General features: G+C 46.1%; 1 protein-coding gene across 2 annotated transcripts in view; it reads right to left on the bottom strand.

Moving 5' to 3' along the window:
- Positions 1–17,947, bottom strand: part of CSMD1 (CUB and Sushi multiple domains 1) — a 1,996,605-nt gene extending 1,978,658 nt beyond the window's left edge. Inside the window, exon 1 of one of the 2 annotated variants that reach the window (XM_027049973.2) lies at positions 17,390–17,947. In XM_027049973.2, coding sequence (XP_026905774.1) covers positions 17,390–17,474 — 85 coding nt within the window. In that variant the 5' untranslated portion in view covers positions 17,475–17,947. The remainder of the gene's footprint in view (positions 1–17,389) is intronic. The other variant, XM_027049974.2, reaches the window with a different exon arrangement.
- Between the last annotated feature and the right edge of the window lie 8,382 nt (positions 17,948–26,329).

A 26,329-nucleotide genomic window follows, 5' to 3' on the forward strand; every position in this document is an offset into this window, starting at 1 on the left:
ACTAAGGTTGACCCGCGGCACCCAGTGCTTTGAATACACCAAGGTGACTTCTGTTTTTTTCAAATGGGTTGAAAAAAATATCAGAGGAAACAGGCTCAGAGAGTAATTAATTTCAGCTTACACTAATTAAAGGAAGTATCTGCTGTATGTCATTTGAGGAGAGAAACTGCAGATAACTGAGTTCTGTGCATTAGAGGAAAGGAAAAAGAAAAATCACACTCACACACACACACACACACACACACAGTCCGGATTCCATCTGCCTCCTGGCTGCAAGTGGCCCTATTGAATTTAGGCCACTCTGCTACAACCCTCTAAGTATGTATTGATTAGCTGATTGCTGCTATGCTTAGAACAGAAGTCACAGGATGTCAGGGAGGAAGGGGAAAGAGCCAAATCACTTCTTTCTCAGACGAATTAACTGAAGTGCCCGGTTTGGAGGTCCTAAAACTAGAATATAGCAGAGCTTGGACTAGAACGCCCAACCTGTCATCTCCACGTACAGGTGTGGCATCGGAAGGAGACAGGTGTTACTCCAAAGTGATGTACAGTAAGGCAGGTAGAGGCAGAGGTCAGTGACCCACCCTGGACTCTTCAGGGCTTCACCTGATGTACTGTGTCAATAGAGGGCAGCCCAAGCTCCGGCAGGAGAGAGCGTATGCACAATCCTGTGACAGTCATAAACTGTGTGCACATTATTTGCAATAGGAAAGGAAAAAAAGAAACAGAAGATACTGTTTATGGAGCCCAGAGCAGTCTGAGGAGAAGGATTAAAATCGTGTTGCTCAGACTAGCCACTCTGAAACCAAAAAAAAAAAAAAAAAAAGTTATTTGTTATGAGAAAATCTGCTTGGAAGAGGAACCATAAATCCAGTGGGCATTTATGCCTTTTTTGGTTTGAAATGGAGCTTTTGAGTTGCACGTAAGAATTTCCTAAATAGAAGGTCCAACAATTGGTTTTTAATCATTATGGGGCCAGCACAAATCGTGATTTTTTTTTCCTGTAACAATTTATCTACAAATACGTGGGGTAAGTGCCCCAAACAGTGACCCCTTATATTCTATTCTTTTAATGCACCTTATATTTATTCACCGCGTTATATACTGCACTAAATTAGCAAAGGCATCTTAACAAAAGGCAAAAAATAGTTATCTCTTAAATATCATTTCGGTAAGAATACGTAAAATGATGCATAATGCTTACCTACTAACACACACTGTTTTGATTTAGCTCTTTGCATACACGAAGTTAAATACAGACAAAACTCTTCAAACCGATTCTTTGAACTTGCCCAAATGTTAAAAATAGCTTTAAAACAAGACCATCAGGGGCTGAAACTCATCCACAACCACCCTCTCCCTCCTAATTAAGCTCTGATGGCAGTTTGCTTCGACATTCCCATCCCTTTGAATAAACCCCACCCCTGCGCCATCTATGCCCTGCATGGATCTGTTGGAAATGCGTCAGTGTAGACATAAATTTGATTTGGTAGGTAGGTTACATAGCTATTTCTTCCAATGACCTCTTTCTTCATCAAATATTCATTGAAGTGCCACTTTAGCACAACTGTCCTTAAAGGTATGGCGAGACACATGGCCAGTGAGCTGTAAACAAAGAAAATCCACTAGAGCATCAAGTGGTTTGTCAAGTGGCAGAATGAGGGCCTCTGTTGTTGTCTTTTTCTCCTAATGCTGCAATTTGTCAGATGCCTCCCATCTGTACGTGAACTGAGCACGGTACGCCTTGGTGAGGTGCTCATTTTTATACCATTTTTTTTCTACCAACAGTCACAGTGGTATTAGTCTCTAGGTGGTTCGTGTGCTCATCAATCTTGTGTCCTGAAATTTTTGATCTTATGTTGACTAGAGTTCGGCTTTTACTTGTTAACTAGTTTCTATCTCATTAAAATGAAAAGATACTCAGGGACGCCGGGGTAGCTCAGTCGGTTAAACATTGACTCTTGGTTTCGGCTCAGGTCATGATCTCACGGTTCTGGGTTCAAGCCCCGCGTGGGATTCTTGGGATTCTCTTGGGAGATTGGGATTCTCTTGGCATTCTCTCCTGCTCAACCTCTCTCTCAAAACTAGGTAAATAAATAAATAAGTAAACAAACAAACTAAAAAACTAAACCAAAAATTTTTAAAGATATTTAACCGATCATATAGCTCCTTCCAGAATAGCCAAATAGGGGATGAACTATTTTTCAAAGAGAAGATTAGGACTTAAAATTCCACTCTCTGAAAAGGATGAGAAGGGTAACACCTGTTTCACCTTTAATAACAACACAGCACCACTTACCACAAACTCTTTCAGCACCTCTCTCCATGGCACAGGCCAGAGACTTTTAGCCGGTGCAAAGTGTGGTCTGTGAGTGGAGAGTGCTTGGTTGTGGACTCCCACACGTGGGGAAAAAATGTCTCCTCTTCCCCGGGCCCTAAAAGTGGCCTCCAAGACTTAAATTCTCAGAGTCCTTGGGATCACCTCGAGTCTCCTCACCCGACCACATTCGGGGGGACAGCACTGAAATCACTCCCCTGAATGCACATCCCTTTGAAGCCACTGCCTTAGATGGCACGCAGACCCCAGGCCTCCGGTCACTTGTTGAAGAAATGTTGAGTGAGCATCTCTTAACAAGGTCCTATTTGAAAGCCAAGTCACAGAAGCACAAAGCGCTTCCGGGTTGGCATTTGTTGGAGAGACGGCACGGCGACCCGGAGCACTATCGAAGGAGGGGAGCGAACCCTGAAATGCTTAAGCACACATTCACTAAGGCTCCAACACCCAACACCGACATCTCACGAGTCCTCCTCCGTGGGACCTGCAGGGTTGCTATGGTTACAAGGTTTCAGTGTTGGTATGCACTTGGCCACAGCAGGTGTGAAAGACACAGACATTGGCTTCAACAGCCAAACTGGGCATCGCGGACTTTGAAGAGTTTGCATTTCGCCAGTGGCCACTGGACTTCTCTCAGTAGCCTATCCTGAACATCTCAATCAAGTGATCCTGGAAAGAACATTTGATTCTAACATCACGCATTGGGATTTAGGTTTGTCACCAACATGGGCTTTCAAACACAGAGACCCCTACCTTTCAACCTCTCAACACAGGTATGGAGACTTAGAGCAGGCAGAAGAGGTATGGGGAGTTTTTTCAATTCAAGGGTCCACCATACATGAGTCATGAGACACTACAATGGAAAGCCTAAACCAGAAGAAAAAGGCCAGATGTACTGATGGTCTTAGCACTATCGACTGTTCCATGGCTAGAGGGTTAACAAAGGGTTAAGTCGGTGGCTAAGGCCCTGACCGTTTTCAAGATTCTAATCACGCAGTCTCCAACTTTACCCATTGGTTTTCATTTTCCGAAAGGTGAAAGATTCACTGTATTACCCATAGAGAGCTAATCTAACAATGTTTTCACAAGTCTCCACCAGCAAGTTGCCCCATTCCCAACATTCCTTTAAAAAATAGCCTCAGCTACTTTTCTTGGGCAAAACAAAGCAGTTAGAAAAATATGCGAACTCTTTCAGAACACAAAAGCATCACGTTGTCGTTGGGAATGCTCACAGCGGATACACCATGATGTGTAGACAGATTTACTCTTCAGAGCAGTCTTGCTTTGAAAAGTGTTCTAGTATTTTTTCTTTTATTGTTCCTTTCATGGTCACTTCAAATGTCCAAGGCCTCCTGGTCATAAATGACTATAAAACACACCTCTAAGTGGCTTTCCTGAGCATTGAGTATTATTCAGGCTGAATGTGACCCACAAAGTCAAATTATAACCTTGATCCTATTAGCGCTTGACCTTTCTGAGAAATCTTAGTAATTTTTCTATGTCTGTAAGTGACGTAAGGAATGTAAAAGCATTTTGTACATCGTAAAGAATTCTAGAAACTAGTCTCAGGATGATTCTTATAAACAGAAGATAATTATATCCAAATATTAATCATGAATCTTCACTTATAAATAATCTCTCTCCAAAATATAAGGCTTCCTCTGGTATTACTTCTGTGGTCATATCCTGAATTGATAGTCTAATGTTTTTAGTTGCTCTAATAAAACAGGTGCTAACATTTATTTAAGATTAGTAACTGCCAGGCACTGTTTGAAGCCTTTTACATATGCTTATTCATCTAATCCTTACAATATCGAGGCCAGTTAACATCCCTTTTGCAAAGATGAGAAAACCTCATGTCAGAGAGTTTCCTATTTTGCGAGACACACAGTACGAGGGGCAGACACGGGAACAGAACCCTGAGTTCTCAGCTTCCCAGAGGCCGCCTTCAAACACACGAAACCCAGCATCTCTGTACCGCTACCTTCTCCAAACCAGAACCTCTGAGCACATGAAAACTCCGACGGATTTTTTTTCCATCATATGACATGAACTGCCAATCTCAGTAACGAACTAGTTTTCATTTCAGTAAAGTTATTTCCTACTTCAAGTTAATTTAATCATTAAGCGACTCGAGCCTGGAATCGTCTCATTGTATTAAGTCGAGCAGTCTCCCACAAATAAATATTTCAGTGTGGTAGAATTAACGTGCTAAGTTTTCAGAATTGAATATTCTGCAGTGGCAAATATGGCGTCCCAATCATACTGATGTAGAACATATTAGCGAGCTGACACAATGGCATCACAGCGCCATGTTTCAGCAACCTCAAAGAAAGGAACTCAGAAGTCCAGCTTCCAGAAGAATGGTCTGAGGGAGGTTTTAAACTCAATTCCAGGACTTTCCCAGCCATTCTGTCTCCCCAGAGCATCACTTCGGGGACACTCAGTGCTGCCTGTCCTTCCACCAGAAGAGGGGGGGGTGGGGAGGGTGGGGGGAGGCAGGAGGGTGGGGGGAGGCAGGAGGGAGGGAGGCGCACAGCCAGGCTGGGCCTGAGTGAGGAGCCGGAATGTTCGGTCATCAGAAGGCATGTGGGCTCCCGGGAGAGAAGAGTGTTCACTTAGACTGAGCTCTGCCTTAAATGTCCCTACGAATTTGTCCAAGACCCTTAAGTTCTCTGGATGCAACTAAAAGCAGAGTTATTACAATAAACTTGAAGGTCACTTCAATTTCAAAAATCTTACATTCTGTCTCTACTCTTCTCATCAATGGACTGGTCAGAGCTCCTTGCACTTTTTCTTTTCCAGATAACCCTTTTTTAAGACCTATTGTTTATTTTGAGAAGTCTGACATAGTTATCCCCCAAATCGAACATTTAAACATCACTACTGTAATGTATGCATCTTTTCAGATATTTTTACATGGGCATAAAAGTAACTTGCTTTTTCCCTGCATGAGAATGGAAACAAAACGTATGTGGTATTTTGAATTCTGGACTCAATGTTCTACCAGGGAAACGCTCTCATATAGGCCATATAGTGTGTGTGTTGATCAATTTATTTAGCTACTTTAGGATAATGGGCATTTAGGCTATGTCCAATTTTGCAATGTTAGAAGGCTAAAAATGAACAGGCAGATAGTGCCTCAAAATACACTACATTTCTGGGTTAAAATATCTGATACGTCAGAATTTTGATTGGTAGGGCCAAATTGTGTCCCCCCGTCATTTTTTCTAGATGTACAATGGTGCCCAGACAGTTTGCTTAGCTGCTTGCTGACACAAGGTGTATGAATTGCAGGTTCACAAATGCATTGGGGTCAGGGGACAGCATCATATAATCCACATTCTTTGGGTCAATAGTAAGTTTAGGGATCTTTTCTTACCTTTGATATTTCTTTTTGCTCTTTCTACAAAATGCCTATTGATAGCTGTTGTCCATTTTAGTCAGGTCCTAGACCCTTTGCTTATTGACTGTATGGTGCTCTTTCTACATTAACGTATTTCGAGGAGAGACTCAAGATGGCTGCCATGACCCCCACCTCCTGGTGTTTATGCCCTTGTATAATTCTCCTCCCCTTGAAGAAGGCAGGGCCTGGATCTTGCTTCTAACCAATAAAACAGGGTAAAATGATGGACTAGATGTGATTGTGCATGATTATGTGGTCACATGTAATAGCGTAGCACCCTATTTGCCTGAGTCTCTCTCTCCCTCCCTGGCTTTGAGCCATTTTGGGAAGCCCCACGTGGCAAGGAACCATGGGCAGCCTCTAGGAACTGAGGGTGAGTTCTGGCCAATGGCCAACAATAAACTTAAGCTCTCAGCCCTACAAGCACAAGGAATGGACTTCTGCCAGCCCCTGAGTCATCCCGGGAGTGGGTCCTTCTTCCGCAGCTGAACTCCAGATGAGAATGAAGTCCCAGCCCACCCCTTGACTATAGTCATTGAGACCATAAGCAGAGGATTTGTGTGACCTAGATGAGCCGTGCACAGACCACCAGCAGCTCTAAGATCATAAATGTATGCTGTTTTAGCTGCTGGACTTGTGGCAATAATGTTACCCTGTGATAGACAGCTAATATAAACAATACTGAGAGGGACTTCCCCTCCAACGTGTCCTTGACAACTCTGCTTTCTAGATCTTTTTTAAAAAATGTTTATTTATTCATTTCTTTTTGAGCAGTGGAGGGACAGAGAAGGGATGGGGGCGAGAAGCCCAAGCAGACTCCACGCTGTCACGACCTGAGCCAAAATCAAGAGTCGGACGCTTCACTGACTAAGCCACCCAGGCATCCTTGTTTTCTAGCTCTTTCTGTTCTGGGCGATGTCTGGTCCTGCAGAGGAGAAATGTAGGAAACCCAGGACTACATAACATGTTCTTGCTATAAATGCCTTTGGCTTTCTCTCTCTATCCCTCCTTAATGAGGGTCAAAGGATGAGTAGTCATTAAAAGGCATAAAAAATAATATGGTCAGTGGTGTTGTGATAGTGTTGTATGGTGACAGATGGTAGCTACAACTGTGGTCAGCACAGCATAACGTACAGAGAAGCCGAATCGCTATGCTGTAGACCTGAAACGAATGTGACCCTGTGGTCAACTATCCTCAAATAATCGTTAAATTAAAATAAAAAATAATTTAAAAGTAAAAGGCATAAAAGAGTGGCTCGCATAGAACATTCTGGTATTAAGACTGTAGTAAATGATATCAGATCTCTAACTTACATACTGGTTTGTTGTCCCCCCCGCCCCAGGAACTGTTCTTAAATATAAAAGAGAAGCCACATCACAGAAGAAAGGATAGGCACTCCACCTTGTCACATGACACTTTATTTTTTTTTACCAACTCTTTTTAAAAGGCCCCTTGTTGTCCATCCATCATAAAATTGAAAGAAAAGCACATAGGCAGGAAGGTATAAGTCATACCCCAAAGTTTTGTGTGGCTACAGTTTCTGTACCTGCGGGTCAGAAGATCCCTCGTCTTTTAAAGACCCGGACAGCATGTCCCTTCGGCTTTTCCAGGTGCCACTAAAGAACACTAGGAAGGTAATGCTGTAATTGCAGTAATAAAAGAGACTGAGAAGTTCCTCTTTGTTCCATAATCGTCTTATGTAATTCTTTTAAATTAAAAAGCTGAGACATGAAATAGTGACGAAGATCAAAATGACAATTGAATGCTGACATATCTACTGTGCCTGCTCTAATATCATTAACTTATTATCACTAGGAGAGAGAAAAATGCAAATACCCCCAGATAAGTTACTTTGTATATGAACAGGAACTATTATGAAAAGCAACAAAGGAATCAAATAAGCCCAGCAAAATGGTAATTTAGATATAGGGTTTCAAAGCTAATTATTTTGACAAGTTTTAGTCTGGATGTGTGAGTAAATAAACCACACACAACCATCTCTTCATGACGTGAAAAGCTCATTCCTGATACCTTCCACAGGTCCTCTGTTTTCTATGAGTCTTTTCAAAAAATATTTTCAAAGCAGTAATGTGACTCGGTTACAACAAGGGACAGGATCACGGTTATGAGAACATGGGTTTATTCGTTGAAGAAACAGTGAATGTGTAAAGAAACACTACGGGACTTTGATAGTTGGAAGTGTGTCTTCTAAGTCCCTGGGACTTTAAGATCTACAGAGTAAGAAGGATGTAAACAAACGGAAATGAAATCAGCAAGCGAACAACGTGATTTTTTAAAGATCCTAAACCCACAATGTTCTACGTTATGACCCATGACTGAAACGTGGTAAGTGACAAAAGAAATATAGGAGACAGAGAGATCGGGTGGTCAAAAATGGGTGAGGTACCTAGAACTAGACGCAGGGTGGGCTTGAGAAGGACTGGAACAAAGGTGCATTTAGGCTGTGCACAATACCAGCTTAACTGAAGTGAAAGTCACCAGCAGGAAGCACAGAGATACAGCTGGCCAGAGACACTGAAGCCAGATTATAAAGGATCTGGAAAGTCAGTTTGGGGGACGCACACCATATCCTGTAGAAATACTTGCAGTACTTAAGGCTGCCAATACACATTGCCAGTAAGCCAGTAACCAAAATGTGTTTTTCCCCCACACCCAATGCTGTCACCATTTTATGGGGTCATTACAACAAAAACAACGGTAAGAGCAACAATCATGGAATGTGGAAACAAAGAGTTTAAAAGTGCATACATGTTTTGTTTCCAAGAAATAGATTCCTCCTCCAAACAGGAGGCTGCCCCACAGGTGGTGTGAGAAAAGGAGGCAGGGCTCGGAATAAGTTGCACATTCGCCTATTTCAGGAAATCGTCCCAGGGCAGTAGTTTATAATTGTTTGCATCTGGACTTTTAGCTTTCAGAACAGATAGAAGAATTTCTGAGAAGCATCAATATTTATAGGCTCATCTACATGCTTGACACTGAACCTGACTTCTCACTATGGTTGGCTTGGGGGGAAGCCATTCCTCTCTCAACCTCCTCATTCTCACTGACTTTGTCCCAATCCCCTTTCTCCTCCACTCTCAGAGGCTGTACCAATATCTGTACTCATTTCTGCGTGACAGTTGTTGTCTGTATCACAGTCCAGTATTTGAATACATACTAATTAAGTCAATAACTTAAGGGTTGTAGGGGCGCCTGGGTGGCTCAGTCGGTTAAGCGTCCCACTTCAACCGGAGTCATGATCTCATGGTTCTTGGGTTTGAGCCCCATATTGGGCTCTGTGCTGCCAGCTCAGAACCTGAAGCCTGTGTCTTCCTCTCTCTCTGCCCCTCTCCTGCTCATGTTCTGCCTGTCTCTCAAAAATAAACACATGTTAAAAATTGAAAACAAAATGACCTAAGGGTTTTGTTTTGTTTTTAGTAACAACGAAAGCTCATTGAGAGCAAGCATAGATTCAACATCTTCATTTTTAACATGTATAGGTAAATAGTAAAGAATTCATGAGTTCCGGTTATATGGATTTGAGTTATTCTTGTTGGTACACACTAGGATTCTTCAAGTGAGCCAAATAACTACCCTGATCCCATTTAAGGGTCTAGACTCCCCAAACCTCTTCTTCGGCTCCCAGCTCCCAGGTCTTCCATCGTTAATGGTTGTAACAGACTAGCACCATGTATATATATCTCCCATTAGCAACAGTAGTTGCACCTAAACACTTAAATATATTAATCAACAAAAAAAGAATCCTACCTAATAGGACCCAGGTGACTTTGCTCTCACTTGACTTTTTCTTAATATCTACAAATTTAGCGGGGGGGGGGGGGGGGACGTGTTAGGGCTTAGAGTTTGAAAATTTCATATTGTTTCCATAGAAAATGGAATATGCATCTTGAGCAGGTAACATGCAACCTCATGTATGTAGCAGCCACCACAAACAAAACAAAATCCTAATGGCTGGGTTTGTCTCGTCTCAAGTTGTTCACAACAATTATATTTTGTAAAGAAGGGAGAAAAAGATGGAACCAGACCAAGAAATGCCAGATTGATGCTGAAGAAATTTACATTTCTTGAGCATAAGGGAAGTATCTGCTCAATTCAGTTAATTTCTTGTAAAAATGTGACCTTTCTTATGTTGCCAGGGTCCCTCTTCTTTTCTGTATGAAGTGCCAATCATTCCCTGCAAATCTTAACTATCCACAGCTGTATGATACATCAAAGTACACCACTTCCCTAACCATAAAAAGAAATCGTTTGAAACATGGAGACAAAAATTGTTGATGGCCTCTGAACAGTACTCTTATGGCCCATTCTGTGAAAGAAAAGTGAATTTCCTTAACCAGCAGAACCCATTTTCGTAAGGTGTCTTCATGTCACCCTGAAGATTATCCATCCACACAAAAGTCAAAGGTGTGTAGTCTTAATTATGAGCTTACAGATAGAAAAGGGAGTGACAATCCACTCAGAGAGTCATCAGGCCACATTTTCAGAAACATAGTCATGTCAACAGTATGGCTCAGGGATTCACGAGGCATCTGGAAAATGCTTAGAATTCACAATTAATTTCTAAGGCTTTTAATTCATTAGAGATCACTCCCCAAATAATTCTAATTTTAATCTCACATTTAGCTCTTTCTTACATAACACTAATCATATCAGAGTTCACTAAACAGTAAAAGAAAAAAAAATAAAATCATTCACATGGTATTTTCATACGAAAGAGTATAATTATCCCTCGAAGTCTTCCCATAATATCAACATTATGGACAAGGAGCTTGAATCGCATCTTTGCTGTAAACCCGTTTTTTGAAAGAATAAAAACCGCACAGAACGATGAACATTGATCATGGAGGCCCTAATGATAAAGAAGAAATCTTCTGAAATAATTGCACAATTTCATACTATAGGATAATCATCTTGAAATCAGTGTGGGCTAATTAGTCTGTGAAGTCTCAGTGAATAGGTCATTAGATTCGGATGCCTTTTATTGAAAGGGTGGAAGGCTTGGTAGATAGATAACATGTATACATATATAAATGCAGATTTCTGACACCATCCAAAACCCATTTACTGAGAATCATTTGGGGAGAGAGACCTCAGAATTTGCATTTAAACAAGACCTGTGATTCTTATGCAGACAAAGTTTGCAAAAGCCTATTCAAAAACTCTACATCATGGTCATGATGCCAACATCTACAATGATAAAGGTGACAGGTTTAATGCAAAAGAAAACAGAAGGTTGCCACAATAATACGATAGAGAAATGCGCCTCGTCCTCCAAAGCTGCTCTGATTCCACTGCAACTCAAGTGGCTTATTCTTATTTGGATCATTCAGCCAGAGAGTTGGGTGCACATCTATAATATCTCTATGTCACATTAGTTTTTCTTGAATTTTATTGAGGTTGAGGATCTCCAAAATACATAAAACCGAGAATCAGGCCAATATTTTATATAATTTAAGTCTCCAGTTGCAATATTCCTTAAAGTGACTCAATGGTGAAATGAGCTGATAAATGCCACCAAGAACTTGACTTCTCTGCAACTATGTTCCCTTTGAGCTCATGTCAGTAACAAGGGGAATTTTTAGCGCACAAAGCATTCTTCATGATTTATTATTTTGCTAACAATGGGACAAAATTACAATTCAGATTGTTAGTATTAAGGTAGAAGACCAGAAATATTAAGACTTAGTATCAAAATGGATCCCTTTTCTGCTACTTCTGTTTTGGAGAACATGGCAATACTGAAATATCCCTTTCCCTTGTACAGTTTTCCCCAAGCTAAAAAAAGAAACAAAAAACCAGTACTAGACAAAGCAAGAAGATTTCAATGAATAAATTGCAAAATGTAGGAGAAATAAAAGATATAGTACTTCTTTTTAACAAGGGCTCATGGCAGGCTGCATGGGTTTTTTGTTGTTGTTGTTGTTCTGTTTTGTTTTGTTTGTTTGCTTTTTCCATTCACCAGAGAAGTTTTAGCTGGAGATAAATGTTGCCACTTTGGGTCAAAGTAACACTGACTCTAGATCAACTTAATTTGATGAAATGTTACTCCTCAAAAGAATGTTTATAATATATTCAGGAGTAGGTTTTGGTAAATGAGACAGTGTGCCTAGTGGATGATGAAATCCCTCATGCAGCTAGAGCAAAACCATTTGAGGATGAAGAGAGATCATACAACCTCCCTAAAGCGAGGATGGCGTTTTCCTCTCCCAGAAATTAGTATGGTTTAAAGAAACTGCAGCTAATGGGGCGCCTGGGTGGCGCAGTCAGTTGAGCGTCCGACTTCGGCTCAGGTCATGATCTGGCGGTTTGTGGGTTTGAGCTGACGGCTCGGAGCCTGGAGCCTGCTTCGGATTCTGTGTCTCCCTCGCTCTCTGCCCTTCCCCTGTTCACGCTCTGTCACTCAATAATAAATAAACGTTAAAAAAATTTTTTTAAAAATAAAGAAATTGCAGCTAAACTCAAAAGGGTAAAACATGTGTTTCAATCTACATCCAAAGAGGTTGCTTTGCTGGGGGGCAGGGGCGGAACTGTAACAAGGCGAGTATTGCTTTCACAAAGACTCCTACCACCCATCCCTTTTAACCAGTGTAATGAAACGAACTTCTTCTAATTCTTTGTGATATAATGGGGAATTTTAATTCTGGAACTTCTCAACCTCAGCACTAGGCATTAAATTCCAATTTCAATACAGATATATCAACTAGCCCAAGGTAAGGTCATCTTGAAGTCATTGCGGAAAAGCCTTGCTTGCTTGCACTGAGGTAAGTACCTCAATACGATTATTCAACCTTCATACCGATAGGTCGTCCTGACGTGGACATCCAGTGAGCTACGCACAGTGGCTGCACAACTGAAGACCAGGTCAAAGGACGGATTTCTTTCAGGACTAATTGGCCTCAGCCCAGCCAAAGTATTTCTCTCTTTGCCTCAGGTGGCACACCCAAGCCGGTTCTAGTGTTTCAAACAATTCCCATATCGGGTCCTTACAGTTGCCGGGACATGGGAGTAGATCTGAACTTGAGTCTGTCTCTTACCACTGCTGGTCCAGCAATCCTATGCCCATCAACCCAAAGGTACAAATACGGTAGGCTGTACAATATCCATACCTTTACCCAGATGTCTTCCTCTGATTTAACAGCTAAACCAATGAAATTAAAATAAGACCACAGAGCTTTGTCATCCGCTCTGTGCAAGGAGTACCCATTCAGCTTCTTAATTCTACAGGGAGATGAACCTAACCAGAAGAAATACAATAGGCCAAAGGGAAAGTGTAGTTTACATTGCATGTATGCAAGCTGTGGTGGCTTATTTTCACTATGAGCTCAGCAGAAAACCGACCGGAGGCACATTTAGAATTCAGTAGAGCACAGAGTATTTAATATGCCATTTGCATTTTGACAGCTCAGAAATGTCTACACTGGATTTGCTGTATCGTCTGCAGCGAACACTAACTGGCCACTGAGCCTTTGTTTATCTATTTCTTAAAGGAAGCCGGACCATTTTCTTGACATTTTCGAAGCGCTGTCGGTGTTTGTTTGAGACAATCAACTGGAAACTAAGGAAGCATTGCCCTCAGGAGGAACCCGGTTTGCCTGTAGGAACTCACAAGCACCTACTCCCGGCAGTCTACTTATCAAGCATGACTGGCCAGCTGAAAGCCAATGTGCGAACGGTGTTTCCCTTTCCTCCCAAGGCCGGGGTTAGTGGAGATGCTTGAGACCCGGGGGGATTCTATCATTTTACCGCGAGCTATTTGCTACCTCTAGACTTGTTCATTCCGATCTCATTGTCCCACTATTCAAGTTTACAAAGCCTGCCACTTGGGAAGAAAGCCTTCCTTCTGCTTACCTGTTTACAGATTTAAAATCCCAAACTAAGACTATATAGGTGTTCCAGAAGCACCAGAGCTTGTGGCTGAACAGTTCCTCATTGAAAAAAAAAAAAAATTAATCCCCTTGACAATGCAATAAAGAATATGAATCATGAATGCTGAAATTTTAACTTCCCTTGAGATGATGCACCTTTCAGTACATGATGGATCAGGGGTTTTCTGTGAAAGTCGTTTATTCACAGGAATTCCTCGCTTTCCCAAGAGAGAGGACGTGAGGAGTGGCTCAACTGTAAAGCAATGTGGCCCGCGAGTGTAAGGTCTCAGCATCCTTCTTGGTGATAGGAATTGTTAACAAGGTAACTCACCTAGAAGCATGCAGATTTGGGAAGGCTTCTCTCTGTGCGCGTGTGTGAGTTGCGTTACACGGTTGCTGTGAAATTGTGGGAATGCGTGCTTCAATCTCTTCGCTGGGTGGGTTAGTGAATGTTAGAACTGGGAATTTTGACAAGCCCTCCACCTTTCACTCCCACACTTCCTCTGGGAGACCACAGAGCTACTATATATGCTCGTCTTTTAGGACACTTTCTGAGTAACGCTTGCAAATAACTGCTTTCTTGTCGCTGCACAGACACGGGAAACGATTGAGAAGCAAAGCAAACTTTGCGCACCCAAACAGCCAGCAGATCGGCCCCTGATCAGGGTGCAAATCTGAGAGCTCACGGAATGACTGACGCCGCCTATTTACTAGAAGAAAACTCTGAAAGCCTTTCCCTCTCCCGCGGTCCCTGAAAACGTGCTGTTTTGGGGGACGTAAGCACACTCGGGGCTCAACCTTCGCGATTTCAATAATCAAAAGGGAAGAAGGCGTCAGAATTGAATCCGGGGACCCCCCAAGGTTGCACCGAAGCGGAAAGCACCGTCACCTGAAGCTGACCACCGGGTAGGGATGGCACCGGGTCCTACAGACCAAAACTGCAGCTGCCTGCAGCCTCTCACGACTCCGCAAACAGGTCACGAATTACACCCCACGCATCAAAAACTCCTCCTGCCTTCGCCACCACGGGAGCCGCCACCTGGGCGCGCGCTGCTCGGCTCCCAAGCGCTCCTCCTCGGGGAAGCCCCACGGCTGGCAGGCACCCCGGGGGGCAGAGGCTCCACCTTAGCCCTCAAGGCTTCCCTCAGCAGGGGCGGGGGGGGGGGGTGGGGGGGTGGGGGTTGCGACCCCGCCCTAGCTACCACCAAGCTCTAAGGGCGACTCCGGGGCTGGCGTCACCAGCCTCCTGCCTGCAGCCAGCTCCCACGCGGCCACTTGCGCTCGCACTTGACCCTTCGGGCGCAGAGAAAACGGGGTCCCAGCCCCGCGGGGGTGATCCAGGAGCCTCGCGCACCCCCCCGCAACCTAGGTCTGGAAACAGCGCAGTGACCGCGGTCGCCCGGTCCCCTCCACGCGTAAATACACACACGCACCCCCGACTCTCGCGCCGCGCACGCCAGGGGCCTGGGACCCCGGACTCCACTTCTTGTCTCCTACATCCAGGACCTGGGACCCCCCCACCCCCACCCCAGGGCGCAGGAGGCGCTCTGGTCGCCGCGGAAGCTCCCCCAGGCTCCGGGCGCCCGGGACTTGGGGCCCCTGCCCGGACAGCCCCAGGACCCGCCCCGGCAGCCCGCGCCCCAGGCCCACCAGCACACTCCCGCCCACTGCCTCGGCCCACCCGCGAGGGGGCGGAATCCGCCCGGCACACGTGTGCGGATTACTAAGCAGCTCCGGCAGGGCCGCCGCCGCCGTCTCCGCGCAGCAACCCCTGCTAATTGCGGGGGAAGGGCTCTCGGAGCGCGCGGAACCGCGGGGAACCGAGAATGCGCTCGGAGGCTGCGCTGCCTGCCTGGGGAAGGAGGCGGCCCCGGGGGCACAGCTGGACTTGGAGTGCAGAGCGAAGGGGTGGGAAGTTTTGCCGAGTTGCGTAGCAGGTGTTTCCTCCCCACGCAGGGGCTCGGCCGGGCAAAGCCAGGGTCTGTCCGCAGGCCCCTGCCCCGACCCGAGGGAAAATAAACCCGCACGCACTTCCCGGAGGTAGCCCCTCTTCGCCCGGACTTTGCTCCCTTCGCCTCTGTGTTCCCAGCCAGGCCGGCGAGACCCAAGGCCGCTGCCCACCCGCCCCTGCTCGGCCCGCCGCGCCTCCGCAGCAGCTCCAACAGTGGCGCCCAAGGCAGGGCGTCCGGACCGGGCTGGGCCCGTGGGCAGAGGGTCCCCGATCCGGAGCGACCGGGAGTTCAGGCGACTAACACCAAACATTTGCGCTCCCTGAGATGTCGGGGGCGCATTCCCACCGACACCCTGTCGTAGGGGCGAGTGCGCGCGTGGAGGGTCTGGTGCCTGGCGGTCGGCTCTCCACGGGCCCTGGCCGCCGGGTGGGGAAGGGCGGCCGGGAGGGGAAGCCTAATCTGCCATTCTCTCGATCTCTCTCCAGACCAGGCCCATCTGGAGTTTCCTAATGGAACCAGAGACAGTCCTCCTTCGCCTTGTCAATCACCCTCGAATCTGGAACACTCAAGGAATAGAAAAAGGGTGGGGAAAAAAATGGAAGAATCTAGAGAGGGAAGGGGGGGAATAATATGTGGGGAAAGAGCAAGTGGCCATTAGAAAACACACACACACACACACACACACACACACACACGAGATGTGACAGCACCCTTCAAAAAGGGAAAGAAAAAAAAAAACGTATTTCGATATAGACGTTCCCAGGAGCGGGACGATGGGGTGTCGATGGATACGAGGGGCACGCAAGGAGGCCAAAATGAGGAAAGGCGGCAGGCACTTTGCAACGTGAAAATCAATCAATATCCCCTCTCTCCGGCTCCTCTGTGCCCCTCCTCCCCCCTCTCCCGGAATCAAGAGCGAGCCTGTTTTCTTTCCCAGAGAATAGACAAACGCCGGGGCTCCCGCCAGCCCCGACATCGCAGCCTGTAGGCTACTTGCAGGAGAACATTCCCCAACTCGTTTCAAGGAGAAAACCAAGTTCACAGAGCTCCCAGCTCCGGGAGTGACCCGGGGAGACTCCTTCTCTGGACCAGACGGAGCAAGGGGTACAGCCCCGTGGCCACAGCGGGCACCAGCGAGGTGGAGCCCCAGCCGGGTCTCCCCGCGTCCCCCACGCACCTCACCAGCTCCTGCCAACTTGCGAGGAGCGAAGTCCAGGCAGAGGGAGACGGGGGCGACCTTATGGAGGCGGCCGGCCAGGCAGTCCTCCCGGGGTCCGCTGGAGGAGGAGGAAGGGGCGGCCGAGCGGCAGGCGGGCTTGCCCGCTGGCTCCCACCACCACCACCCACCCACCCCCCCCCCGCCCCAGCCGCCCCGAACCCCTGGAGAGCCAGAACTTGCGAGGCCGGCTTCGCCCGGGCCACTTTGGCAGCCGCCCGGGGTCCGGGGAAAGTCCCGGGGACCGGCCGAGCCGCCCCGACCCGCCGTGCCACATCCCGGAGCAGGCGGCGTCGCTCGCCACGGCGCAGGTGCAGCCCCAGTCGGGCTCCTTCCTCCCCGGCAGCCCACCGCGCCCCGCCGAAACACCGAGAGCGCGTCGTGCCGGTCGCGGGAAGGGGAAGGAGGGGAGGGGGAGACCAGGGCGGTGGGGAGGCCACGGCAGCCCGGGTCCCGGGCGTCCACGATGGAGCCCCCCGCCGGCCGGCGCCGGCCCCGGCACCCTGCCCGCCCCCGAACGCGCCCCCGCGCCCGCGAGCGGGGCCCTCGCAGGGCTCGCCCGCGTCCCCCGGCAGCAGGCGAGCCCGCCTTACCCTTGGCCGCAGCGAGGAGCCCCGCGCACAGCACCAGCAGCGCCGGGAGCAGGAGCGGCTGCTCGCGTCTCCTCCGCGCAGTCATGTCTGCAGATAGTCCACACGCTCGCGGCGGCGCGGGCGCTTGTCGGGGGCTCGGCTGGGCCACGCACCGGGCCGAGCGGTCAGCGGCGGGCAGGGCGAGCCGGAGAAGGGTCCCGCCGCCCCGAGCCGCCGCGCACCCGACGCCTCCCGCAGGTCCGCGCGCCCGGCTCGCCGCCCGCCCGTAGCATCGGTCCCGAGCCACTGCGGGGCTGAGCGGCTCCGGGCGGGGAGAGGCTCCGAGGCAGCGAGGCTGCGGGCGGGGGCCGGCGCGGAGCGAGCGCGCAGCCGGGCGAGAGCCGGAGCCGAGGCAGCTGGAGAGCGAGCCGGCGAGTGGGAGCCGCGGGAGGGAGGGAGGCAGGCAGGGAGGGAGGGAGGGGGCGCAGGGAGGGGGGGGGGGAGGAGAGCCAGCCCGGAGAGGGAAGGCGGGGAGCGCAGGAGACAGGCTGCTAGCGGCACAAGGAGCCGCCGCCGCGGCGGCTGGACTCAACCATCCCTACCCGCGGAGAGGGGAAGGAGGCTGGGCTCGGCGCAGCCCCAGACACAGCCCGGCCTCGGGCCCCGCGCTCCCCGCGCTCCCCGCGCCGCGCTCGTGCGGCCTGGGGCGCAGCAGCAGCAGCGGCGCGCGGGCTGGAAAAAGGAGGCTCGGCGGCCGCTCCGGTGGGGGACACCCAGCCACGCGCGGGGAGAGGCCGCGCCACCCGGCCACTCGAGCGCACAGGAGGGACTGTGCGGGGGCGGGGGCCGGCCTCCACCTGCTGGTGTCTCTCTCCCCGCTGACCTGAGAGGAGCCCCCTGCGTAACTTGGAAAAGAAATGCAGGTGGAGACAGAGAGCCCGCAAGCTCTAACCCCAAGGAGCAAAGATGAACGTTAAAATAAAATGAAATAAAATAATTATTATTTTGAGATCTTTGGGCATGATGGCTATCTGCAAGAAGTTAGACCGATTTTCCTATTTCCTGACTTAGGTCGCGTTAGGGTTATCTGTGAACAAACTTAGGTTCAGATTCAATTCAAAATCAGGCAGGACGTCTAGAATTGATAGCATGGTCTAGGCAAGAGAGACGGCAGGTTGGCAAATCTTCAAGTGGAACTGTGTCAGATTTAATGGGCTGGGTAGAGACTTTAAGAGAAAAGAGACAGAGATCCTTTCTGAATCTGCTAAAGGGATGAAGCCAGCAGAGAGAGAACAGAGCCCTAGAACAAGTGGTTGGTAGAATGAACCAGATTCCGCCCTCCCCAAATTAAAAAAAAAAAAAAAAAAAATTGTGTTTATGCAATCTCTGGGGAATATGTAAGGCAAGGCATTTTAGGGAATGCCGCGAAGTCCATACAAGACAGAAACCACAAGTGAGTGCTAGCACTAACAAAGGGTCATTTAAAGGATTTATCACTTCTGACCAAAAAAGGTTTAGTAACTCCATTAGAGGATTGGAGGGAACCAGAACATGGACACCCCACACCTTAGTAAGAGAGGATTCCATTTTAGGTCCAGAAACACAGTCACCGTTGATACTAATCGCTGATCCTCCCCATCACTGAATGCCTTTGGTGGAATGGAGAGCCCATGGTTGGCAATTGCCCATATTGCTTTACTCTGGTCTCTTTCAGTGTTCAAGACTGAATCGGCTGACAACTTCAGAATAATTTCTTACATTCCTGCCTTATTTCTCTTATATTCTCCTTGCCCCAATGGTCTCTAGGCTACACAAGAATGTGATGACCATCCAGAAAATGAAGGGTTACAATCTTGAAATGTAAGCTCCAAAGCATGATTTCCTCAGCCTCCCTACAGCCTCCCAGGAACAACTGGGAGTGCCATCAAAACCAACGTCTCTCTCAACAGAGATACGAGCTTCCAAATATGAGGAACCAAATGTGCTTCTCTGAAAGTTGCAGTATTAGTAGACATGACTTAGATACATGCAGAGTCCTATTATGTGGTAGCTCTCCCTGGAGGGAGAATAAGAGGGCAAAATGGCTCAAGCATTGGGGAATTCCCAGTGGATTCCATGAGTTCTATTCTTTGGGCTAAACTGGGCATTTAGAGGGGAGGATCATCCCTCTGTGACTTCAGATCAGATCCCAGACGGTACCTGTAAATCAGCAAGTCAACAGAAATGTGTTCTAAGACCCATTAAGTGCTCCAATAGTTCATTCACAGCTTCTCATCAGGAACAAACAAAAAAATTGGTTTTAGAAGGCTAAAGAGCTGACTTCTTGAGAAACAGAGTCTTGTCTTTCCACTGCTATCCTTAATGACTCATGTCACCAAGAAGGATCTCTCCCATTAAAAAATCATTTCCAAAATGTAACCATCCTGGTCTGGATGCATAGATGATTTTTGTTTTATTCGGATCCCAATCAGCAACGCTGAGTGTCACCGGCACAACCCAATACTCTTATCCGTGTTGTGACAGCCCCCAGGCTGTAGTTTGAACTTCATGTTTCTTGGGTCCTGCTTAAGGTCTTTAACGCCACCCCCTTTCTCTGGGGTACAAAAAAACTATCCGATTCTCATTTTTAGGAATCAATGATCCCCAATAACCGTAACTACCTTTTCTTGCTGCGATCTAGGTGGGGCATTTTCTTTGCCCAGATCATGTGTCAGAGAGTTACAGTGGTTCCTGCCAAATTGCTCCTTGATCTTAAGTATGGTGAGGGTGGGGAGAGGGCTGTCAAATAAGATCGACTGATCTTGTAATCTGGTTGTGTTTGTGTGTTAATAATACGAGATTTTTTTATCCCCAAGACCGGAAGGTTTCGTTTGGGAGAAAAGCGTGTGGTGTTGCTGCCATCTAGTGTCAAGCTTTCCTTGTTGGGTGTTGCAGAGAAATTGGTGGTCCCTTAGTTGATCCGAGGACCCCTACTTGTTTTTAGAAAGCCCCTCTGGCCCCCTTCATGTAATCAGGCTGTAGATGAAGGCCATGATTATGTTCCTAGGAGCTCTTTCCCCCTTTGATTGTTAAGTGGATGTGAAATCCTTGATATATATCACAATTCTAATGCCAGTTTTTTAGAGCGGCATTAACCGAATGGGATTAGAGTTAAGTCAGGTACTGTGGGGAATTCACACCAGGCAGATTTGTGACCACTTTTCTGTTTTGGCCTGCAGTGTCTGGCACATCGTGCTTTTGCATTGAGGTGTTTTGTTTTGTTTTGTTTTGTTTTTTTCTCCAAGCTGTAGGCATACTACTGTCTTAATTCTCGGGCTTCTGGCTAAGCAGTACTAGCGATATTTTTGGCACTCAGCAATGGGAGTTGAGCAGGTAAAAACTACCTTGTTAAGACTCAGGTGGGGGGATGGCAATAGAAACCTCTGAAAGTATTGTAAATGAAGAGGGAGAGTGGTTTTAAGTGGAATGGCCTGAGGAGGGGACAGAAAATCGGAACAGGATACCTGAGATAAAATGAGGAATTAAAAACTTTGCACAAATGAGAATGCTAATTCGCCAGAAAAGCAACGCATGCATGAAAATCTTAGAGAATACAGTATGCTGTCGTGAATGCTAAGCGGGTCACTGGCTTTTTTAATGTCATGGACTAAAATGTGAGGGGTGACTATGGAACTGGGTAAATGGTCAGTATTAGAGCCACAGGATTCCTGTTTCCCTAAATGCAATGCCTATCTTGGAGGAGCAAGAAGTATGGATGCTCAAGGAATTAAAGCAGAAGTCAGAACAATTACTGATAGTTTGCAGACGCCTTTTATACATAATCTCCTCAATAACATGGCTGACATGATCAGCACCCCCGCCCCTTGTGAGGAGGAGGAAAGGGGGGGGGGGGGTCTTTCAGGAATCACGTGACTTTGTAGGAGGTCACATCTTACTAAGGACCAGATGGTGACTACCACTCAGCCTTTCACTACATCAACATTTACAAACCATGTCTACTCCCCACCCCCCCCCCCCACCGCCCACACTGAGTAGCACCCAAGCCTGGGCTCCAGTGCTCTCACAAATGGGCCTCTCCGCTCCTGTGGTTGCTTTATGAAAGAACAGAGCCAGGCATCTATAGAACACTCTGCTCAATATCGGCAGACTACACATTCTTTTCAAGTGTGCGTAGAGCATCCTCCAAGATAGACTGTTTGCTAGACCATAAAAAAAAAAAATTAAAAAAAAAAACAGATCCTGTGACTATTTGCAAACTATTTACTCATATAAATCTTGATTTTTAAAACTATGCTCATTGCATGGTTTGAAAATAAATAAGTTGAGTACTTTTCAATGTTTTTTAACAAAAGGACGCCCTTAACTACATGTATGCGTGTATATAAACATACATATGTATATATGTGTATGTATATGGAGATTACTTTCGCTTTGTTAATGACATATAAACAGAAGACAGATGAATGGTATTAGGATGTAGGGAACTAAGATGTGTTAAATCAATCTGAGAAGACAAACCATGCTATAAGTGATCCACTGGGAAGGAGGAGAAAATTGTGAATTCTCTTCTTTCACAAACAGGTAGCCAAATTAAAGAGGCCTAAAATGCAGGCTTCCATGTGCCTCAAAATGGCACAGAAGGCTTGTTGAAGCACAGATTTCTGACCCCAATCGTGGTGCTTCTGATTCAGCATGTCTGGGATGGGGCCCAAGAATTTACATTTCTTACAAGTTTCTAGGTGACACCGGTGCATGCTGGGATCATTTTTGGGAACCATTGGTATGGGGGTTTAGTTTGTGGTCACAATGTCATGCTTTAAATCCCATATCTGCCACTTTCTAAACAGGGGACATTAAAAACCACCTAATCTAAGTTTGATCATCTGAAAATACATCAAATGATACTTACCTCATAGTCCTGTTGGAAAGTTAACAACAGTTGACATATAGCACAATGATCAAAAAAATATGATTTTCCTTTTCTATCCAGTCAATCTCTGAAGGAGGAGAGAAGAAAACAACCCAGATGGAGAAAGGCTTACCCATCTGCTCTGATCCACATTTTAGGAGTGGCAAAGTGGATTTTGGTAGTGAAAAAGGAACGCATTCAGTCAACATCCCCCAGATTGTCTCAAGGTGAATCCCACAAGAATCCATGTGGGGAAAACCACAGGCTTTATTGACTATGACTTTTAAGATCAGCTTGAAAGGCTGCTTCGCACCTGGCTCTTTCCCAAGGCTTGCAGAACACCAGCAAGCTTGAAAACCTCAGTCCGGAACTAGGTGACATGACCTTCTGAATGTTCATTAATAATGCTTTCTTCTTGCACTAAAACAAACCTAGGGCAGAGATGCTTTTAATAGCTACCAGCACCGTCTAATACTGAGGTCATTAGATCAGTGAGGAGAGATTTGGTTGCTTCTCCAGGTCTCGATACTGTTGTGAAAACACAACCAAAAGTTTATCTAGCTTTAGGGACAGTTGCCTAGCAGTAGGTGACTTTTCCAGAGACTTCAGCAGATAGCCATTCTCCAAAGAGATGAACTTTTAGAAGGGCTGAACATTTTCTCTAGCTTGATGCTTTTGGCAAAACTACCTCCCTTCTGAGACTCAATTTCTTTAGCTAGAAAAGAGAGTTTGGGTTCATATTTACGCTAACTCTAAAGTTCTGATTCTTCCTTTCTTATCCTACTTTTAGCATTTTCCTCTTCTTCAGGTAACTATATAATGACAAGTGTTTATATGTCTCTTGTTAGGTTCAGGGAGTTAAGGAAAAGCGTTCCAAAATTATAATATAAAATAATCTTTTTATCAGAATGACCTGCAAAGAAGCAGTCACAACACACACACACACACCCCTCTGCAGCAACTTTCCAATACAAATTGTTGCATTTGTCTTCAGGTATGAACTGGGACTGTTCTGATTTTTTTATGTTCTTTCTAAAAAGTCGGTGGTTGTACAGTAATCACAAAGCTGGAAATAATCATTTTGCTCGAAAATGTCTTACAGTCAGACATCAGGAGGAGACAGTGACACCATCCACTGTGTTGTATCAATCCATCTTGCTTGTGGTGACTGATTTCCTCATATTGAGAAAGCATCGAATTAAAATGTTTCATTTGCCTGTTTTTAAAACACATGGAGAACAGCCATAGAACCATGGCTCCATTTGAAAACTGGGGATTCTGATACTGGTGGGCTTTCATTCCACCCATGATCGTGTAGCATGTCCTCATTCTGCCAGATTGACTGTATTAGAGAGGAGGTCCTGGGATGAGCATTAAAGGTGCCAGGAATTGAGGCTGAACGTGCTTGGTCTTCTTCTCCTCCTTCTCCCTTCAAATACTTTGGGAAGAATATGACTGAGCAGTGGGGGGGAGCAGGGGGGTGAAGAAGGGTGTTATAAAAATCTCCTCATAAAAGAGACACAAACTGCTCTAGAATATTTCCATCGTGCTTCCTCTGCCTACCCAGGAGTTCCTTCCCTCCACTCCTTGCCTGTTTCTCTTTGACCTCAAGGATAGACAAAGTGTATGATTACCTGCATATTTTATATGTCAACTGTCCAAATCCCTTTGAATTTCAGTATGTCTAAAATGTCACTAGCAGAGTCTTGTCCTTTGAAGCTTGGAGGCTTTTTGGTATTCCCGAACACCCCAAGAGGCAAAGATACTTGTATGAATTTTGAGTTGTCATAGTCAACTCTTACGAACTAGCCTGACCTTTCACTGAGAAAGCAAAATCCCTGGAGATTTGGGCAAAGTATGGTAGTAAAGGCAAAGAAACATGTTCAGAAAGGCATCGCATGATCAAGGACTGATAAGGCCACCATCACTGGTTACCTTAGAAGCCCTGTTTCTTCCATCTGGCTGTAGGTCAACATTCTGTAAGTGGAGAATATGTTCTCCCCACACATTCCTGGTGTGGGGAGAACACGAGTCTTCACTGACTGAGGTGATGTCCTAAATTCTTCCATTTCCTAGCTGGTTGATCTTGTGCAGTTACTCAAGGACATCAACTGCTCGGTCCCTAAAAGAATATCTACTTTTTTCTTAAGATTGCTGTGAGAAGTAACTGAGACACTATATAAAAATACTAAGTTAGAACTTGAGGAGAAAAAAAAGCAAGTTTAGCTCCCTTTGTCCTCATTCTTTTTAGTTCTGCCTTTGAGTTTAAATATGTTTTCATATTTTTTTTCCTGAAGGATTGTCCTTCCTTACTTATTGATTGAAATGAGATCCTCTAAAATATTTCCTGAAACTATATATACAAAATCTTTCCTATTGGAAAAGCTTCTCTAAAAAGCAATAGTTGTCATCCTTGGAATTACCACAAAACAGTTCATTCTTAGGTTATTCCGTTTAAATGCGGAGCAGAGCTATAGTATGATCTAAAATAGTAGGTGATTGCTACATCAGCAGCAGTAGCAATAATATAATTTATGCTGAGCTTCTGAAATGTGTAGGATTCTGCGATCGGTGCCATAATACAAAGAGGTATCAGGCATGGTTCCTATTGGGATCATCAGAAGAAGAGAGAAGGTGCCCCCATAACATACCTACTATGTGTCAAGTATGTGCTTATGTAGAAAGGTAGACTCCAGGTGATTAATCAACATGTCCTGGCTCACATAAGTAATTATCAGGAACCAGACGGAAACTCAAGTATGAGGTCCAGGCTTTTTTCATGACATCCTGATGCATCTGGGGTTGGTACTGAAGGTTTTCTGATATGTCAAGGTTTTGGGTGACCCAGGAGGAGAGATGGGATTTCTACACCAATGGAAAAAAGGAAGATAATTCTAGGGGAGGGCACAACACATATGAACAGGCTTAGAGGGATATATACATAATGAATCAGAAGATGTTTTACTTTTTTTTTTTTTTTTTTTTTTTGAGCATGGACCCAGGTTTGGGAATCCTACCGTGAATGTGTATTTACAGACTATGGATCATTTGATTACAGGCAAGGTCACCCAGATTGTGCTGTGTCAGAGGGAAAGGTGCTAAATGCAGTCCATGACATGGTAAATGACCTGGGGATGGGAGAAGCCTATTCCTGACACAACTCCAGCCACCCCTCCTGGATTGCCACATGAAGCCATTCCCACAGATTCCTACTTCCATTAGAAACACAGTGTGCCCAGGCTCAATTGCAAACAGTGTTAGCAAGAGGCTGACAAGCCCTTGGGCACTCGATGGAAAAATGACTACTAACAGCCGCTATTGTCTCTCCCCAGGACTTTACTACCCCCTGCCCAACATTACCTTATTTGTAAATGGAACTAATCAATGGAACTGATCTATCCAAAGGCAATCAAGGGCCCTATGTATTTATGTAAGTATTGTCCGTCTCTGAAACTATGCTCTACAGTATAAGATTGACATTTGTTTAAGCAGATGATGCTCTAAGTTAAATCATAAATATACGGAGAACATTGTATTCAGAAGCCTCGGAAGAAGCTGAAGTGGAGAACTTTGCAGGGATTTGCTAATTGTCTTGCGAACAGCCCCCTCTGTGAATCTGGGCTTCCGGAAGGTAAAGAAGCAGGCGGTGGGAGGAGGGCCCCAGGGGGCTAGGAGATAATAGAAATCCGTGCACCAGCACCGTTACCTCTCATTCTACTCCCGTACAGGGCTGTCAGTTCTGATACCAGACTAAAGAAAATGCTGAGTGAGATTGAATTTCCGCGAGAGGAAAACAATAAAAAGATAGATCTTCCTAGCCGGGATTGCTGTGTGGCGGAAATGAGACAGCCACCATTCTGCCGCTTGCTGGGGAAGAGACCCAGGAGGACAGTAAGACCAGCCATCTTGCTCATACAGAGGACACTGCCTTGTTCTCAGGAAGTGTAGAGGGCCCAGCAATGCCTTGGATACTTGGGGGACATTTGTATTGGATCTTTGGATGAAGACATGCAGGATCCAGTCTCCCTGTGACTGTCGTCACTCTCCATCTA

Source organism: Acinonyx jubatus, chromosome B1 (assembly GCF_027475565.1).
Source record: "Acinonyx jubatus isolate Ajub_Pintada_27869175 chromosome B1, VMU_Ajub_asm_v1.0, whole genome shotgun sequence".
In the NCBI taxonomy this organism is placed as follows: domain Eukaryota; kingdom Metazoa; phylum Chordata; class Mammalia; order Carnivora; family Felidae; genus Acinonyx; species Acinonyx jubatus.